The sequence below is a fragment of the Osmerus mordax genome, chromosome 4 (assembly GCF_038355195.1).
Source record: "Osmerus mordax isolate fOsmMor3 chromosome 4, fOsmMor3.pri, whole genome shotgun sequence".
In the NCBI taxonomy this organism is placed as follows: Eukaryota; Metazoa; Chordata; class Actinopteri; order Osmeriformes; family Osmeridae; genus Osmerus; species Osmerus mordax.
The window spans coordinates 10,736,262-10,755,800 of record NC_090053.1 but is presented as its reverse complement, the minus strand read 5'-3'; the positions used below and the strand labels follow the sequence as shown (position 1 = coordinate 10,755,800).

At 48.3% G+C, this 19,539-nt stretch overlaps 2 protein-coding genes across 5 annotated transcripts; both read right to left on the bottom strand.

Moving 5' to 3' along the window:
• Positions 1–821: 821 nt before the first annotated feature.
• On the bottom strand, positions 822–5,377 carry LOC136942238 (MOB kinase activator 2). Of its 2 annotated transcripts, none has more exons than XM_067235086.1 (5): positions 5,002–5,377; positions 2,505–2,644; positions 2,200–2,293; positions 1,956–2,080; positions 822–1,774 (listed from the first exon to the last, which is right to left on the bottom strand). In XM_067235086.1, exons 1-5 carry the CDS (start codon positions 5,082–5,084, stop codon positions 1,536–1,538), a joined length of 681 nt encoding a protein of 226 aa, XP_067091187.1. In that variant the 5' UTR covers positions 5,085–5,377; the 3' UTR covers positions 822–1,535. The 2 variants fall into 2 exon arrangements, with proteins under 2 accessions (XP_067091187.1, XP_067091185.1); XM_067235084.1 differs by having other exon boundaries at positions 2,200–2,296; positions 5,002–5,103.
• Positions 5,378–6,048: 671 nt separating this feature from the next.
• ppp6r2b (protein phosphatase 6, regulatory subunit 2b) lies at positions 6,049–19,437 on the bottom strand. 3 transcript variants are annotated; one of them, XM_067234006.1, is made up of 26 exons: positions 18,900–19,437; positions 17,530–17,724; positions 17,250–17,408; positions 17,035–17,133; positions 16,543–16,729; positions 13,946–14,083; positions 13,778–13,843; positions 13,555–13,667; positions 13,355–13,468; positions 13,131–13,257; positions 12,755–12,928; positions 12,396–12,626; positions 12,219–12,283; positions 12,017–12,132; positions 11,812–11,897; positions 11,644–11,724; positions 11,439–11,536; positions 11,250–11,307; positions 10,349–10,467; positions 10,092–10,267; positions 9,844–10,000; positions 9,670–9,755; positions 9,366–9,576; positions 9,047–9,070; positions 8,632–8,763; positions 6,049–8,196 (listed from the first exon to the last, which is right to left on the bottom strand). In XM_067234006.1, exons 3-26 carry the CDS (start codon positions 17,375–17,377, stop codon positions 8,163–8,165), a joined length of 2,820 nt encoding a protein of 939 aa, XP_067090107.1. In that variant the 5' UTR covers positions 17,378–17,408; positions 17,530–17,724; positions 18,900–19,437; the 3' UTR covers positions 6,049–8,162. The 3 variants fall into 3 exon arrangements, with proteins under 3 accessions (XP_067090107.1, XP_067090108.1, XP_067090109.1); XM_067234007.1 differs by having other exon boundaries at positions 11,821–11,897; XM_067234008.1 differs by lacking the exon at positions 9,047–9,070 and having other exon boundaries at positions 18,900–19,436.
• Between the last annotated feature and the right edge of the window lie 102 nt (positions 19,438–19,539).

Genomic DNA, 19,539 nt, shown 5'->3' with positions numbered 1-19,539 from the left:
TTTCCCCTGGAACAGATTTCATGTTCCAACCGAGGGGGGCTGGCGCTGTCTTAGGGCTGCATCAAATACCCTTTTTTGCTCTGCTAAATTGCTGCACTAGTCCACACTTGACCGGTGCTAATTCTAATATGACTGTAACTGTTAGCTGCTCCTGGCATTCTCTAATCCCTGCTTTCCTCTCTGTCCCCCCCCCCCCCACACACACACATCCCCTGTGGTGTGGGGGGTTTGAGCTGTCAGCACCTGCCTGGTCGTCGGTCTGCCAAAGCTGGATCTGGTCGCCAACCGGAAACCAGTCTCCATGACGGGCAACAGCGAGTTTCCCGGTCCCTTCCCACATCTACCTAGTAAAACAATGGATTTTGGTGTTTCAAAAACCCATTGACATTTCCCTGCTGATGACTATGTTAAGCCTGTGTTCTGCTCATCTCTTTCACCAACCGTCTCTGGAGGAAGGGATTCCTCACTGAATTTCTCCTCCTTTTCCTTGTCTCCCTTGAGGGTTTAGGTTGGTTGAGGGGCAGTTCTATGGGCGTATGTGCCCTCTGTGACATGCTTGCGTGTAAAAAGGGCTATACAAATACATTTTGATTTGATTTGATATGAAGGCTCCAGGACTGATTCAGGAGAGTCAAGAGCTGATGGTATTTCTGCTTGTCCACCAGCAGATGGTGCTATCAACTTGCTGCTTGGTTGTAAATGGTTGGAGGATGCCATCTGCAACTGTACTACCACAGAAGAAGCCCCCCCAAAATATGAAACTACAAGACAATGTAGAATAGTGTGTGAAATCAAACAACACTACAGATAGATGCCAACACTTGTAGAGAGACTGATCTGTAATATGCTGTTGTATAGTGCAGTAGTACCGGTATATCAATACACATTGTAACAAAACTTGTCTGGGTCTATGGATACTAACAGCTCAAAATAAATAATATTTTTCCAAACCATCCAATCATATTAAGGTTCATATCTGTGATTACGGGTAAATAAACAGTATGACGTAAAAATGGGAAAAAGGGGTATACTATAGAGACTCTTGATATTAGAATGTAGTACATTAATTTGAGTACCATTGCCTGTGTATTAGACAATATAAATAAATATAATCACCAAAGAGTATCTGAAAAGATGCAAGCTGTGATCTCTAACACCACAGGATTATAAGACCTTATTGTGGTACAGATGGTGCTGAAGATGCTTCGACACAATATTTACAGTCCAGCTCACCAGCCAGTCGGTACAGCAGCCCAAACAAACGAACGAGAGCTGCATAGAGCTCATACAGGCGCATGCGTGCATCGACAAGAAGAAGCATTTGAATGTGGACACACACACAGATGTATTATTCCAAACTACCCTAAGATTCTCATTGTTGCTTTGGTCCATTATCCGTACCATGGATGTGGTATTCGACGTACGGATGTCGTACTAGATCAACCACACAGTTATACCATGACAGTTATATCAAAACACGTGCAGAGTAAAAAGGAGTAAATAAGATCGGGAAAGCGTGTCTGTTGGGGTTGGGTCTAGCTGTTCTGTCCCAGAGCAGAGATCAGGTCCCTTAGAGTATCCGTGTGCTCAGGATCCAGTAGTCGATGCTGCAGGGTGAAGTGTATGAGGTGTGTGAACAAGGTGTTGAGGTGAGGGTGCAGGCCTAAGGCCAGAGTCTCCCTGTAGTGGGACCAGTAGATGTGGGCCAGAGACCTGAACAACAGCAGAAACACCTTCTGGACCAGGAAGACAAAACCTGCAGGGAACACCGAACCTGGAGGAGAAGAGGCGAGAGGCAGGGAAGTGAGAGGGAGAGGAGTTTGGAGACAGTTTAGGAAGAGTGTGGTTCATGGACAGGTCGGGAAGGATGAGTGACTAATCATTGATTGATCAGTTGATTTGTTTGTTTCTGTGTGCTTGAAGGTCTGTATTGTGTGTGGGTGTGTCTTTTTTACCTGCTTTAGTAGGGAACACATCTTCATCCGCCAGTAGCTCCTGAATGTATGACATGGCGTAGTCAAAGTAAAGAGGAGCAGAGCACTTGAGCTTCTTCCCTTGGTCATCTGTCCAGACGTACACCCTGACCACACAAACAAGGGGTCAAGAAGATGAACGACGTCCCCTCATTATGTCATGACCGTGCACACATGGTGCCACAAAAGTGTTGAAAAAGGCGTTGTGTGTGTGCGTTTCGCTCACGTGTTGCCCGGTCCACAGGCCGTAGGACAGGAAGCTGTGGTGCAGAACTCAGAGAGAGCGCTGGAGAGCAGGTTGGTGTTCTGAAAGAATGCTACTGCTAAAGACAGTGAGAGAAGGTGAGACAGAGAAAGAGAGTGAGAGACAGGAAGTGAGGTACTATAGGAAAGCCCTGCGGGGGAGTAAAACCTCAAAGGAAAGGGATCAGACATTTGCATGTACAGTACTGTCCAACTTTTGTGAGTGTTAGTATATAAGTAATTGTGTGTGTGTTTGGCGGGGGAGGGGGGGGGGGGGGGGGTACTTACTGTTGGTAGCCAGCCACTCCGTGTGGTCGAGCCCAGGGGGCAGGGTTGTGAAGCTGGACATGTTTGTGTCTGTGATGCGCTCACGCACATTCTCAGGCTGAAGATATGGACGCTCTTCCAGGTTGTTATTGTTTATACCCCTGACAATACAAATCACACCAGTACAGTGGGAAGAGGGAGAGTTTCCAAGAGAGAGGATGTAGACTGAGTACTCAGGCTAAGCAGAGAGCGGTAGAGGAAAGAGAGAGAGGATGAGAAAGAGAGAGAGAGAAGGAGAGTGTATGGTACAGTACAGTACTTCTCTTGCTTATAAATGCTGTGGTCCACATAGGAAACAGAGTGAGAGAGCCTATAGAAGCTGTGTCTACCTCTGACTGGGTAGCAGGTAGAAACCTCTGGAAAGAGATGGCTGTTTTATGGCCTCACTGTTAGTCTTTCTCCTCCCCCACTACCCAGTTTTCTCAGGCATTGCAGTCCTTGTCAGACTGATTTACTAGCTTGTGATAAAGTTGCATAGTGAGCTCAACTTGAAACCAAACACACAAACGCACATTTTTGCTGTTGCTGCAGATGTTTATGTCCAGTGCTAGAAGGTTACGAAGCCATTCTACTAAGTGCCAGTGTAATTACAGTTAATGATCCATGCTACTGCACTAGTCAGCACAACCCAGCAGAGATAACTCAGACCAGACACAGTAACAAGTTATAGTGCACCAATATGTGGAAGGCAGAAGTGGTTACATTCAACAAACCCTTTCCAGGAAGAATGGTTGATTCAGAATTGAAAGACTCTGGCCTATAGACTCAAATTCTGGATTGTGTCATTACCTCGGGTATAATCGGTGGGACTGTTTGAGTGTCCTAAAGACTGTGCCTTACGCATGCAGTCTCTCCAGAGATTTGAATTCATGCAAACCGTGTTCGTTCCTCTGACAGGGAGGGTGTGCGGTTATTAAAATGGGAACACCTCCGAGTACGAGTGTGTGAGAGACGGACACCCCCAGTGTTATGACATGGAACATAACCTAGACCTGATTGAAGAGGTCAGTATTGTTTGTGTGAAGTCATGTGAAGTTCCCACTTCCCTCTTGGGGATGTGTCCTCAGTCCAAACTCCGAGACCACCACGGAGCAGTAGGAATCGTGTGTGTTTCTCTGACTGTTTGTGTGTGTGTGTTAGTGTGTGTGTGCATCTGTGTGACCTTGCTACTTCTGTAAACAGAGATGCAGTGTTCTCTATGGGGGTTTACTGGCCTCCTGGATGGATTTGTTTGGCTATGTCTGTCTGTGTGTGTGTGTGTACAGTATGTGTGTGTATGCGTTTGGGTGTGTGTGCGTGCGCATACATGGTAGCAGAAGTGTCTCAATGAGCAAACAGCATGATCTTTGTCTAAATAGAAGGCAGGGAGAGAGGGGAGGGGATAGAGGAGAACGAATCAGTGAGACATTAATAGTGACAGTACTGAGAGGACATTCTGGAACAGGGAAATGCCCAGGATCCAACTTCAGGATAATCCTGCATGTCCAGGTTTAGGGAGGAGTCAAGCTTACTGCTCTGGAAGCCTCCAGGGCAAGGAGTGGGACCAGACCATGGAGCTAGATATTACATCTTACTTCAGATTTGGAATCAGGTTACCTTACCCCTGCTAATCACAACCAAAAGAAAGGAGGAAGTAATATCGGTCACTGTCGTGACAGGTGCTTGATATAGTAGCTTCCTCAATACAGCTTGAGGCTATGTCATTAAGGGTTTTCTAAGTAATAATGCTCTTGATAATGTTATAGGAAAACGACTTTGTTTACAAAACCTCTCAAATGGACCTCTTTATTTCTAAATGTTTATACCTTACCTATTTCCTACATCCTACTACCACTGGAAGGATTCAAAAGTAAACACGCGCACACACACACACACACACACACATGAACAGACATAATGCATGAACCCAGAGCTAATGTATTTATAGGTAAACTAACCGCTTCGACTCCCTTACTTTGTTAGCTGTGCGCCCACATTTCACTGTGCTGTGTACACGGAGATAAAGTTACAGCACAATCGAGCAGACACACAGTTTTCCACTGTCATTCACATGAAACTTTTGAGACACATTCGCCGAGCTGCTGAAGGAATTCACCTCCACCAATAGCCATCACGCAAATATGTGATGCTCGCGCTCTCTCGCGCATACACAACCAATCCTTATCAGGAGAACATTCCTCAGTTAACCATGTGCAGCCACCTCTCTCTCTCTCTCTCTCTCTCTCTCTCTCTCTCTCTCTCTCTCTCTCTCTCTGTCTCTCTCGCTCGCCCTTACTCACTCTAACACTCAGCTAAACCCAGAGGTGAGCAAGTAACAAACTAGACTGTTTTCAGGTTAAATCATTGATATTGCTCAAAGTAATGCATGCCTTTATTATGAATGACCACATTTTGTGCCTGCAAAGTGTCAGGATAAAGTAGAGACATGGAAGAACTGGGAGAAACGAGAAGTACTTACAGTTTATCATCAGTGATGTCAGAGAGGTGAAGGGTCGTGGTGTCTGTCTCCGCAGCAGAGGGGTAACTATGACAACCCCCCATGGCACAGAGCTAAGACCTGTTGGTACTTCCAGAAACCCTTGCCATCCCATAAATACGCGTTTACACCCTAACCCTAAACTCTCGCTCAATCAGACAAACAGGTGCTCTCACACAATTGTCTCAAGCTCACACCCATGGGAACTTGGATTAACATACAAGCGCCAAGTCCAACTACTTTCCTTTAGCAACAGTCCAAGTGCGATCGAAAGAATGTTTCTGGAGGAAAAAGATCCACGGTGTACAGAAAAGCTCCCGTTTCTCTCTTTCTCCTTCTCTCTCCTGTGTGTGTGTGTGTGTCTTCTTTGTCTCCGTCACCCCCCTCAACCTCCCAGGCCCCTCCTCTCACGGAGGAAAGCGGACAGGCAGGTTTCTCCACAACGCAGAGCCACAACACATTTACTCTCCTTTCGGCTCCTCCCCTTTCCGCCAACCCCACCCTTTGACTTGACTCCATCCTCCCTCCAGAATTCCCCACATGCACGCTCAGATCCCAGGTGCAAATGACAGAGGCGATTCACTTGCGGGCATGTGTGCGCGAAAGAATGATCAAAAGGACAGAGAGGGGGAGAGAACAGGAAAAGACTTCTAAGTGTTTTCATCTGTGGACCCCTCATAAACTATAACAGTAGGATGTCTCTGGCAAATACCTCAGCACTTCACTCTATGACATTTGTAGAGACTGTTGTGGCTGGTTCTACTTTATGTGTATGATGAGTCATTTTCTACCTTGTACTACCACTGAGCAGGTCTGTGGCAGTAGCAGTTACAACTCTACTATCATGTGACCCTTTCTCTCAGGGTGTAGGCAGGGGCAGTGTAGAGCTGGTGGCCATATTTACCAAACGATTTGCATCTGTGTCAAACAGCCCTAAAGTAAACATATTTGTGGTGCTGCTATAGTGTGTGTGTGCTGTAGGCTACCGTGTCAGTATAAAAACCACAAGATAGAGACACGAGGCCCGTTTAATCTGGATAGACATATTTATTAGTTTCATATCTGAATGTACAAGCTAAGTTTGACAACAGGTAACTGACACGTTACTGTCTATACAGCAAAGACCACCAGCATCAGACCACTTTACAAAAGCCATCTGACTACACAGAGCTGTCCGGAACTCACTCTCTGACACACAGCCCATGTGTTTGTACCACATGTGTAAGTGTGGTAGCCTATGGGTCAGATACAGTGCATGGGGCTTGGAGGTGAAAGGTATGATGTATTCAGACCCTGTACACAACCCTGACTTCCTGCTTAAAGCCTGACTAAGGTGCCCAGTTCTATTTCACACGTTTCTTTCAATGACTCGGCAGGTTTCAGCTATTCTGTGTTGAGAAAACAGCTCTTTGGGTTGAATATTGATGATGAGCTAGGAGAAAATGCTTGGGGAAGGAGTGAAACAGAACTGGGCCAGGCTGGATCCCAACAGTGACCTCTTCTCCACAGTCCAGTCTGCAAAGGGCCCAACTGCCAAGTTGCTTCTACCCAACTTTTAAGGAGAAGAAAACCACTTCACAGGTTTGAGATCTAGCCCTTCCCTAGAGGGAAGACATACTTTGGCAACAAGCTTTGTGGAGAAACAGGCTTATTTTCATATAATTCTGTCACTCGTTCAAGTCAAAACATGCCCTATTTTGTGACCAAAAATGGACGACTTTGCCAAAGTTTAGTAGGCTAGCAACCAAAAAAGTGCTTTCAAAAGTGCTTTAAAAATGTGATTAAATTACAAAAACATAAATTAAAGTATAGGTATGTGAACTTGTATCTGCTCCAGCCCTGATAAGGACAGGACATTTGTTTTACTAATAAAATAAAACATGTTAAGTCACAGGAAGTATATGGAAGACATACAGTATATTCCCCATATACTAAACCTATAAAACAATCTTGAAACAAAAGTTACACACACGGTCGCTCACACACTCACAAACAGAGGAAGTATGTAGCAGAGGAACTGGAACTGATGCTGGGGTACAAAGAAAGATTAACATAGTTATTGCCTCATTTCAACAGAACAATACACACACTGCAACCTGCAAAACAACTGTTTTACCATACATCTGGATTTATTCCAAAAATAGAAGATATACTGTTTATATATACTGTTTACATATATTACGTTTACATATTACCAAGAAGAAAAGCCACAACCTAATACAGGTTCAAATGTCACAATATTACATTTAAACAGTTCTGTGGGAGGGTGATATGCGGTTCCTTGACCCGGTGTTTGTGAAAGTGTGTGTGTGTCCGTGCGTGCGTGCACATACACATGTATTTGTGTCACACAGGTGTGCTTTCATCACATCCACCGACCCTTCTTTAGACCTGAGAACACACTCTTTTTAGACAGAGCCTACACACACACACACACACACACACACGCACACACACATGCACACACACACACACACAAAACAACCTGAAATGCTCCACAGACAGAGAAAGGCAGAAACAGAGAGATGCAGAGCAAGGGGGGAATTTTCCAAAACAGAAGAGACAAAGAACAATTTTCTCATAACATATGATCAAAATGTGCACTTCAGATCATGGGAAAACAAAAACAAAAAAAGGTTTACTGAAACGGCACAGTGACAGAAGTTGGCTTAGAGGATCTTTCAGTGTTCCCCTCTCCCTCACACCCCCAGCCCTCCCTGCTCTGAGCTGAGGACAGAACCACAGCCTGAGGTCAGCGCCTCAACAAAGAGTTTAAGTGCAAAATCTAGCTCAGCCAAGGAGCCAAGCCAAGCCAAACAACCCCGACGACAACATAAAGCTGAATCCCACACACACACGCGCACACACACACACACACACACACACACAGTCCCTGTGTGATGATGTTACTGTATACTTAGGAGACACTACTGTAGGAGCAGGGACACATTTATTGGTTGGTTGTTCTCAGTCCAGAAGCTTCCGCTCTCCCTGTGCCTCCCTCTTTTTCTGAATCAGCTCTGGACACTGACCTGGCAAGACAGCACTGCTGAACACCACAGGATGCTGTATAATGAAGTGTGTGTATAAGTGTGTGTGTGTGTATGTGTGTGCGTGTGAGTGTCTGTGTGTGTACCGCATTTCTAGGCTGGGTCGTTTGCAGAGGGGGGTGTCTCTCTGTGGGGAGATGAGAAATGAACGGTGTTAAGATGGATACTTACGTTAAACATTATTTTCATTTAGCACTTTACTCTGACAACTTCCTCTTCTCACCTCTCCACCCTCAGAGAAAAGTCTTCAAGCCATTACATTTAAAACCTTCCCTTGTTCTTATTAATGCACACAGTCACTGAACAGCCCCCTTCCTTTCATCAGCAGCTCAGGGCAACAAACGTAAACGGATCAGAGGCAAATTTCGTCGACCCGTTTTCAAATTCCTAACGACGTCATCATGGATGATAATAAATATTCGATTCCACCCAATAGCTCACACAGGAAAGAACAGCGGAGAGGAAAGGCTCCGTGTCTGACCGGTCGCGTGCGCGACAGCAACATGCTCTCAACATGGACGGTCACATCGTTTCTAGAAGACTCCTCGCACGCGCAGCTTACTTAGTGAGTGCTGCAGGGCGGTCTGTGGGGGGCCAGGGGCCGGGGTGGGTCGCGTCGCCGTCCTTCTCCTTCTTCTTGTCTTTCTTCTCCTCTCTGGTGGAGAGTCTGTCCAGGGGCGGCTTGTCCTCCTCACTAGAAGAAGAGAGGCCACAGCTGTCTAGACGGACCACAGCTCCAGAACTCAGCAGACTGGACACGTTCAGACTGGGGTGACAGCAGCCTCGTCGTCAGTCACACTCAGTTAGTAGTAGACCATGCACACACACACGCACTCGCGCACTTCTGCTTCAGTGCAAGTCTTGCACGCAACACTTTCTTTTACAGTGGTCGAGATCTCCATAAAGCCTGAACCTCAAGCCTTGCTCAAACATGACACACTGCCAGATCAGAGACACACACCTCTGTCTCTACATACCCTCTGACCGCTGGTCTGAATACTCTGGAGGGGAGAGGAGAACACAGGGGGAGAGAGGGGACAGGGAGGGAGGGAGGGAGGAGGGGACAGGGGGAGATGGGAGGAGGAGAAGCAGGAGGACAGACACGCGGGAGAGAGAGGGAGCAGAGAAACAGGGGCAGGGAGGGCAGCAGGATCAGGCAGGGTGTGTTTGGGCAGAGAGAGGAGAAGGGGTAGGAGGACAGGGTTGGTGTGAACAGTGAGACAGGGAGAGGAACAGACTGCACTGAAGTGGAAAGAGAAACTGAGTGTGTGTGCGCGCGCGCGTGTGTGTGCACACCTGGTGAAGACCGCCCTCTCGTGTTTGGCATCCACGGTGAGTCGGAGGGTCTCTTTGCCGGCTACCGTGGTGATCGTCTCCGTGGTGACCGTGTCCGTGGAGACGGACTCGGTCTTCTCCTCCTCCTCCTCGCTGTCGGAGCCGCCTGATGAAGAGCTGTCCGACGCCACCAGGGGGGCCTTCCTCGCCACGCACACGCTCCACACACAGGCTGCAGATGTGGAGGGGGGGGGGTCACACGCCTTCATACATCCAGTAGAGACACGGACAAGAGAGATGTGTGTGTGTGTGTGTTCAAACTCACGGTTCCGATCCTGGTCCGGTTTAGTTCCGTCAGACCCGCTGATCTCCGAGTCCACAGGAGAGCTGCATCTCGGACCCGTCTCTGAGCTGAGGACACGCACACACAGGGCTTAGAACGCTATGGAGATACACGTGCCCACACAGCATGCGCATGCACGTGGAAAGGCTAACGCACCAGCAGAAGGGTTGGAAGTCTGTAAACTTGGCCCAGCCTTTTTCCTCCGTCTCCGTGGTGACCGGCTGGGGGGCGACACTGTCCCAAGCTGAGATGCCAGCTCCTGCAGCGGGGGCCTTGGAGTTCACCTCCCCGAAATCAGCTGTCCAGCCAACGCCTGACAGAAATTCGACAAGTTAACTCGTGGTCACCATGGAACGACGGTGTAAGGCGTAGCGTGCTCCGTGACCTGGCTGAGTGGGACTCACTCTGGGGGGGCTCCGTCGGGATCTCCTTCTTGACATTTTCCGCTCCCTCTTTTGGCCCCTCCCCCTCGTCCGTGTCGGAGCCCGGCGCAGGAGGGTCGGCGCAGGAGCTCGGCGCAGGAGCGTCGCTCGCCCCGTCGCTTTGAGACGGCGGCCTGTACCATTGAGAACCACCAAACCTGACAGAGAGGAGGACTGGCTCTATGTGTGTTCAAGGGCATTGGATCAACGTGTCCAGTCCACGGTGTGTGTGTGTGTACCTAGTCCTGGACTTGCCCTGCCTTGCATAGTTGATCTCCTTCTCTTCCCAGATGTCCTCCTCATCATCAAAGGGCTGAATTTTCTCCTTGGAGCACGCCTCAAACACGGTAGTGCTGGACTGCAGACGACACCACACACACACACGCACGCACACAGCTTCTTACTATACCAGTGTTTCCTCGATGTTGATTTTGCCGTGGCAGCTGAATTTTTGCCACCACGGTATCAGAAATAGGGTTGTACAAAAGTCCGTGTATCAGCAGAGATTGTTAGAGTGCATGTCGGAGAATAGCACGGACACGCGCTTCACACCGCAGTTGGGATTGCGTGTGTGCGTCCTTGAGAACTGTAAATCGTATAATTTATGTTGTCAGTTTATTTAAGCCTGTTATTGTATTAGTCTATAAATCTTGCAAATTTAAATTAAGTAAACTGGTGATTTTCATTGTTTGTATTCTTCCCCTGCTAGCTAAATTGCACGTCTGTTGATTCGATAGCGATTGCTGCCCTTGCTCACGTTTGTATTTTAGGTGCATTATTATGCTGAAGTAGTTTTAATTAATAAATAGTGGGTTTATTGTTATTACTTGCTACCGAATGCTCAGCCTATCAAGATCAAATGAAGCAGACAGTGTACATGCTTTCGAGTATCTTAATCGATAGGCTAGGCTACTTACCATGTACAATAACTTGTTACGTCAATTATTAATTGGCAGCATTTATGCCATTTAGAACATACTTTATGAGTGGAAGGTTTCTTTAAGTAGCCTACCACTAGTAGCAGACCTGCCCCCACTGCTAAAAAGAATCCTAGAGGAAACACTGTATACCAACAGATACCAAGTGAATGGCCCATTGCAGCTACTCCGTAAAGTGGAGTTAGCATGCTGGTTAACTCACACTGTCCTCCCCTCCGTCAATGTTCATGTTGATCTCTGCAATACGGTCAAAGGTGGCACTGCAATGACAAGTGCAAATCCCTCCATTAGTACGTACACACACACACACACACACACACACACACACACACACACACACACACAGACACACAGAAACTCTTTGCTGAAACACAGATCGGCCATCTCTTACTTGATGCTGTCATCATGCTCGGCAAACTCCTCGTCGTTGAAGCCGAACTGATCCACAAAGTTTGCGGTCATCTGCTGGATCTGGTAGTCTGAGAAGGCCTGCAAAAATCCAGTCGCATCGCTACGGGTCAGCTAGTGGGCCAGGTCGTGGTTGTGTACACATGTGGGTGTGTATGTGTGTGTATGTGGGTGTGGGTGTAGTGTACCTGTTGCAGTGACATTTCATTGGGGAACGGGCTCTCCATGTCATCGTCCTCACTGGAGGAGTGCAGGTTGTGGGTGCTGACCTAAAACACAGCAAACAACGTTCAAACAGCATTTAACACAAGGAGACTCGCCGACTGCAGGCAAGACACCTGCAGTGAGGTGTTTACCAGGTCTACCGTGTTCTTCCTGTTGGTCTCTGTGAGGGTCTGGTCCACAAAGCTCTCCCAGCGCCCCCTGCAGTCTTCAGGTAGCTCTGCAGCCAGGGAACACACCACGCAACCACAGCCAGTCAGATGGAACCAGCGACAGTTTGTTATGAAAAGTGGACTGGGTATAACACACACACACTCGTGCTCTCTCTCTCAGACTCACCTGTGATGAGACTGCTAATATGGGTCTGTACAGGGCCTTTCTCCAGGTTCTGGACCACTGTGTTGGCAATCCTGGTCAGGTGACCCATGTAGCCCCTCCTCATTCCCCCGCCTGCCCTGGAAACATAAGTGACGACACACTGACGCTCCGGGGAAGCAGCACATCAACGCAACAGAAACACTGTAGCCAGACGGTCGCTTACTGTATCTTGTCATTCTCCTCCCAGGCCTCTAGAATCCTCTGGACCAAGCGACAGTGCTGGAAAAGCTGGGCGAGAGACACAGAGAGAAAGCCAGAGGGAGGGGTGGAGATATTTTGAGAGTCTCACAGGTGCTGCACCAAATCAGGACACATGCACTCAAGCGGAGATGACACCTACGTGTGCCACCAGCGTGTTGTGAGAGACGTCAGGAGCCACGGACGGCTCTGGAGGTTTGGGACTGGGTGGGGCCTGTTCCTGCTGGGGCTCCTTGACAAGCCCGGAATTTTCCTGGGGCCCTGGGCCTGGCTGGGGCCTCCCCTCCTGGGCAGAGTGGCAGAGGACACCGGCCACACACAGCTCCACTTGGAAGTGCAAGAAGTTATTCCAGATGAACTTAAAAAACAAGTCCTGCAAAATAAAAAAGTATCACCATCTTGATGAACATCGTATTTTTCAACTGAACACCTATGAACAGGCCACTTTCTCGACTACGGTAATATTCCGTCTTGCGTCTCCGGTGTTGGCGAGTATCTCACCAGAAGCAGGTCCAGGGAATTGAGCCTGCAGAGCTCCTGGAGGACCCCCGTGTTCGTGGGGGAACTGGTCTGAGAGCCGCTCTGCAGCAGAGACGCCACCAGTCTGGCTGCGTGGAGACGGCTGTTGCCCAGCGGCTCCTCCAGCACGCCCAGGGTGGTCAGCATGGGGCCCCGCTACACAAACACAGGACACAGAAACTCTTGACCTCACAGAGACGGCATCTGCTCAGGCCTAAACACACAGTGGGAAAGTCTTGTACTGTGGAAATCCCTCAAATGTGCTTCACTACGGGGGGGGGAAGGGGGGGTCATTTCATTGGATGTTCGTGTCACGTTTAGACACGTCTGTGTGTACACAGGACTTGTGGGTGTTTACCTTGGGCGGATCCAGCAGCAGTTGATGGAAGTCTGTGAGGTGGGGGAGGATTGCCAGTAGGATGCTGCTGTTGACTGGGTAACATCTCTCACATCCCTGAGCACACACATCCATCAGACTCTCCAACCTAAAACACACACACACACACACAAAGTTGACAGCGGTACAGTTGATTCTTTTCCGACGTCTTAAAGACGGACACAGACGGAGCCAGTCCCACTCACACAGGCCTCCTGATCTCCAGCAAGGTAAGAAGCACTTGAGTTCCGTTGACGATGCAGCTCTCCGTCCTGCCTCCCTCAAACATGTTCTTCAACAGCTGTCCCACACACTCCTGACTGTGGAAACACAGAGGATCATGACATCAGCTGTATGTGTGTGTATGTGTGTGTGTGTGGTTGGTTGCAAGGGGGGGGACACTCACGACTCCAGAACAGCGAGCAACGGGTCAGGCACAGAGTTCTCCTGGAGCTGATTGGCCTGGTCTCTGCTGAGACGAATGATGTCACACACCGTCTGGGACGCATTGGACTGTCTCTGAAAAGTGCACACACATCGGGCTCACATCCTTTGTGTCGCCGGTCGCGTGGGTTTTGCCTGTGTTTGTTTCTATGTCGACATGGTTGCGCGTGTGCTCCGCGTCTCACCTCGTCATCGATCCCTGGGTGAATGAGCTCAATGAGCCTCTGGGCGAGTCTCTCCTTATTCAGCCACTGCAGAGAAAGATCGCTGCTGTTGTTCCATTACGCTCCATACACTAAGTGGGGAGTCGTGGCCAAGTTGAGTGTGTATGCGTGTGTTTGTGTGCGCCTCACGTTCAGCGTCTCCTGTCGAAGAGGGGCCGGCTCCACGCAGCTGATGAGGCGCAGCAGCAGATCCATCATGGCCGACGCGTCGATGTGCTTCAGCACCAGAGGCAGGAAGCCCTCCTTCTCACGCAGGAACCAGATCACCTACAGAGACGACAGCTGAATACGGCTGAGTGGACGTAGAGGGCTTAGACCGGCCCGCTCGGGGGGGGGGGGGGGGGTTACCAGAAGAACACCCCACTGGCTGTGATGACAACACGTTTTAAATAACACTTGAACACAAAATCAGGGCGTCCATATCAATGTCCATTCGGAAGCCTTTCCAAGGTTTCTTTCCAAGGGCCATCTGAAGGGACATTGATATGGACACTGATACACTTCTCACTAGTCACTTTACACACTGTCACTTTCAGCTACTGGTTGCATTATCAGCAATATTGCACTATTGTACTTCGCTGTCTTAGGTTAGCATAGGTTTATAAGGTTAGTATAGGTTATTTCAGCTACTGGTTGCACTATCAGCAATATTGCACGATTGTACTTCACTTGTCTTAGGCTAGTATAGGTAATCATGTATTTAGATGTGTGTATGTGTGTTTAGTATACTGTATTGAATATTGTATATTATTTGTATATGAGGAGGTGTACTATAGTTTAGCTTATCATAGATGTAATCTATGTTCTGTGTACTTATATGTTATGCCAGGTTGCTTTGCGTCGTCTTGTCCTAAGAATTTCAGTGCCCAGTCTGACCCTGTGTTGTTACATTTACATTTACATTTACATTTATTCATTTAGCAGACGCTTTTATCCAAAGCGACTTCCAAGAGAGAGCTTTACAAAGTGCATAGGTCACTGATCATAACAACAAGATAGCCAAAAAACATCGCGAGTAGCCAAAACATGAAGCACACATTGTGAACAACCAAAGTAAGTGCCAAAGGGAAGAACCATAAGAGCATGTAGTTAAACAAGTCACAACCAAACAACATGAACAGCTATAAGTGCAAGTGTACCTGTGGGAAAAAGCAAGCAACAGTAATAAAACAATATATCACAGCGAGAACCAAAAATTTAAATCAGTTACCACTAACCACAAGAGCAACAAGTCTCTAAGCAAGAGTCATTGTGATCCTTGAGGAAACTAACATCGGGTCAAGCGAACCGTTCCTAAGTACCGTTGTACTCCCGGAACAAGTGCGTCTTGAGCCTTTTCTTGAAGGTGGAGAGACAGTCAGTGTCTCTGATGGAGGTGGGGAGTTGATTCCACCACTGGGGGGCCAGACAGGAGAAGAGCTTGTGTTGGGACCGGGCGGTCTTGAGCGGTGGGACCACCAGGCGGTTGTCTGAAGAAGACCGTAGGTGGCGGGTGGGGGTGTAAGGCTGCAGGAGAGACTTGATGTAGACGGGTGCAGTCCCGTTCACTGCTCGGAAGGTCAATACCAGGGTCTTGAATCTGATACGGGCCATGATAGGTAGCCAGTGGAGAGAGATGAGGAGCGGGGTAACATGGGAGCGTCTGGGTAGATTGTAGACCAGGCGGGCCGCCGCGTTCTGAATCCTCTGAAGAGGGCGGGTTGCACATGCTGGGAGACCAGCGAGCAGAGAGTTGCAATAGTCCAACTTGGAGAGGACGAGTGCTTGGACTAGCAGCTGGGTGGAGTGCTCAGACAGGTATCTCCTGATCTTCCGGATGTTGTAGAGGGTGAATCTACACGACCGGGAGACCGCAGCAATGTGGGCCGTGAGGGAGAGCTCGTCGTCCATGGTAACCCCAAGGTTCCTGGCAGAGGATGAAGGGGTCACCGTCGCAGATCCCAGGGTGATTGAGAGATCGTGGGAGATGGAGGGTTTAGCCGGGATGATGAGAAGTTCTGTTTTGGCGAGGTTCAGCTGGAGGTGGTGCTCGGTCATCCAGGCGGAGATGTCTGTGAGGCAGGCCTCAATCCTAGCTGAGATCCCCGGATCGGTCGGGGGGAACGACAGGTACAGCTGCGTGTCGTCAGCGTAGCAGTGGTAGGAGAAGCCATGGGAGGTGATGATTGGTCCAAGTGAGGTGGTGTACAGAGAGAAGAGGAGGGGTCCAAGGACGGAGCCCTGTGGGACACCAGTGGAGAGCTGGCGAGGGCCCGACAGTTTGCCTCCCCAGGAAACCTGGTAGGATCTTCCCGACAGGTAGGATGAGATCCACTGGAGTGCAGTGCCAGTGATGCCCATCTCAGAAAGTCTGGCGAGCAGGATCTGGTGGTTAACCGTATCAAACGCTGCAGAAAGGTCCAGCAGAATGATAACGGATGATCTGGAAGCCGCTCTGGCAGACTGGAGGGCAGTGGTGACTGAAAGGAGGGCAGTCTCTGTGCATCTGACAATAAAAGACTTGAACTTGAAATGTGTCCCTGCCTCTTGGTCACATATGGCATGATTTGACAGAGGCTAAGACCGTGAGAAGGGGGTGAGCATAGATACAGGAAGGTATTGGAGTTTCAGCTACACTGTCTTACTGTTACAAAGTGGTGGGTGTATTGGAGGTTGAGGTGTAGATGTGCAGAGGATTTTGGAGTCCTCTGTGTGTGTGTGTGTGTGAGTTTGTGTGGGTGTGTTACCTGCTCTGTCTTGCGTGTGATAAGGTTCCCAATGGTCTTGCTGAAGAAGGAGGCGAGGAGGGGGTTGAGGGGGGAGGGCTGCTCCAAAAAGGCATACAGGGTTTCCAACAGCGGCTTCTCGTTCCCCAGCTTATCATTAATTACAGCGACATCACACGTCAGCAGCTCACATGCTATGTTAGGGTACCTGCAACAAATACAGGCCCAGTCAGTCACAGACCTCCACGTCCTGGCCTAGCCAGAACTCTTTCAGAAACCACACTGGTGTAGACATGTACTAAGGCTAAGGGATATGGCTATTTTCCCCCTATTAACCATCCCAGATTTTGCACAGTTGGTGAAAGTAAGACCATAGCATTTTCGGAGGGGACGTGTCTCTGACACCAATATCGGATATGTTTTATGAATTTTGGGCTTGAGCCTTCGTTTCTGGACCGACTAAGATCCTGTAAACTATACAGTGGGCAGTGTATAGTCTACTAGCACACTCACTTGAAGCGCCAGGTTTCCTCCACACCAGCAGGGGGCTCTGTAGTTATGAGACGAAGCAGCTCCTGCATGCAGCTGTCCTGAGACAGGAACAGGAGGAGCCTTGCGCGCATTGAGACAGAAAACCACTCTTTGACATTGGCACAAACAGGCTACTCAAAGGAAATGCTAATGATGTTACCCCATTAGTCCTGTAAGGCCTATAATGCGAAAGTAACCTGCGGTTCTGGGCCTTGCATTCCTGCAGCACATCCTCCTCGTCCATAAGCTCTGTGAGTGTGACGTCCTCCTTATCCAGTAGAGCCTCCAGGTGGGACGAAGTGTGCAGGTCAAACTTCCAAAACATGGCTGCTGCGGTCACAAGCTCACACACTCAGCTAGGAGAGGAGAGATTGAGGCAGGTTGTAAACTAAACGGAGAACTTGAGAAAAGAATACATCTACATGATGTGATAGGCACTGTTTTTATGTGTGTATCGAGACTAACTGTCCGTCTTACCCGTGGATATGGAGTGTCCTCAGTCAGTGCTCTGTGAGCACACAGACCTGGGTCTCGAAGATTGCAGGTGGCCTGGATATAGAGCAGCATGGGTGTCTGCAGTCAACAACACAGCTCTCTCACATTCACTCTACACCCCACACAATCTCACACCACAAGCACAAACGAACTCTCACACGTAGAGATGTCTGCAACCTGAAAGAAATGTGGGTGGGGAGTCTGAGTAGAGGTGAAACACGCACTGGTAGACATCCTGCTGCAATCTTCCCACTGTTTCGTCATGGAAAATAATAGGCCAACTCTTGAAAAGCAAGACTTGGGATCATTCCAGACTCCAGTGGGGCAAAATAGTGCGTTGCCTCTTTCAGGAAGCTTTCTCTGTAACCGAGTTAAAGATGCATGTCTGTATAATGACATTATCCAGCTTCCTCTGAGACACACACTCGACAGAGGTTCAGAGGTTCTGCCAACAGACTGAGGGCAAGCTCTGCTATCATAATACACTGTTGTCCAACTATTATCTGGGGTGATGTCATTATCTGTTTACTGCTGAATAGATCTACTATCTCTGGTATCCAGTGTTTCTTGTGAACTATAGCCCAATTGTTCTCACACATGTAATATTAAGCATAAAGCCACCTGACCTTGACTCAGACAGTGGTGTCACAAAGAACTTTACACAGTGTGCCAGGTTCCTGAGTGTGTTTCACTGCAAACAACTGTTAGGAGACTGGCCAACCACCACATAATGTAGTTTGTTGTGGTTGATGTAACTCGAAATCACACAGCCTGTCACATGATTTAAAATGCACTGTCATTTGAGATGTATCACAGGTTATTTTTCAGGGCAGGCACATATAATGAAGTCAATATGCCAAGAATTGCTCCAGTCACCATACAGGTGGTTTGGAGACCACTGGGGTTTAGCCTAACAAAACCAAAACAGCATATTTTCAAGGATGCGTGACTGTGATGGCACCTGCTTTCCAAGTATAAGCAGTATGTACGCATGTAACATAATTATGTAATTTATCATATTATTTGAAGTCGACTGAGCTTTGACAATGACATGGCTAGTAAGCTTTCTAACTGGGGCCTGCACCAGTAATGACATCGCAGGCTAATTTGTGAAACTAGTCAACAGTCGCAGGGACTGGTGTGACCGATCAGCACACAATCACTGCTACAGTAGCTTCCACCAGCTAGCCAACAACAACATAAACATAAATATGTTGTGGCCTTCACTTTTAGTCAATGCCGTTGGCCAAAACACCAGCAGCGCTAAAAACAACTGGTCCATTATAGTCTACATTTGACAAGGTAAACAACTAACACCAAAGACAAAGCCTGTAAAAACGTATCTACCTTACCTTGACCCGCCAGATTACACTAGCCTGCTCTGGCCTATTTTTCATATGTCCCAGGCCAGTCAGCTGTGCAGTTGCACATCCCCAGACTGTCCGTTTCACCCATCATTCATCATCATTGCAAAATCGGTCACAAATCTGACGAATGTCTAGGTAGATGAGTCGGTATGGGCCAGGTTCCGTTTTGATTTAAACCTCGCGTCTAATTAAAGTGCAAAATACATCGATTAAACTGATCGTTTAGATCCAGGATAGCATCTGGACTCTAGCTCAGCTAGCTAACTGCAACAGCAAAAGAATCTCGCTGCTGTCATATTTCAAAATCAAAATGGCTGGCTCTGTCACGGGAACGCGCAAGAAAAGTTGTAGACTAGCTAGCTCTAGCTACGTTATACAGTACAGTAGCCGTGGGTAACACGTGTTTGTAACATAATGCACAATGATTTATTTACACAGTCCTTGATCAGAACTCCAAACTTGCGTTTAATATTTAGAATGTCGGATCAAACCAAACGCATCACGATCCCGGTGTGGATCGGTGAGATTTGTTGATAGGTAAAGAAACTGCCTTTAGCCACTCACGCTAGTGCTGGTTGACGCATTGCGTATGACGTTTTCACCCGGCTTGTCTTCTCCGCTCTGG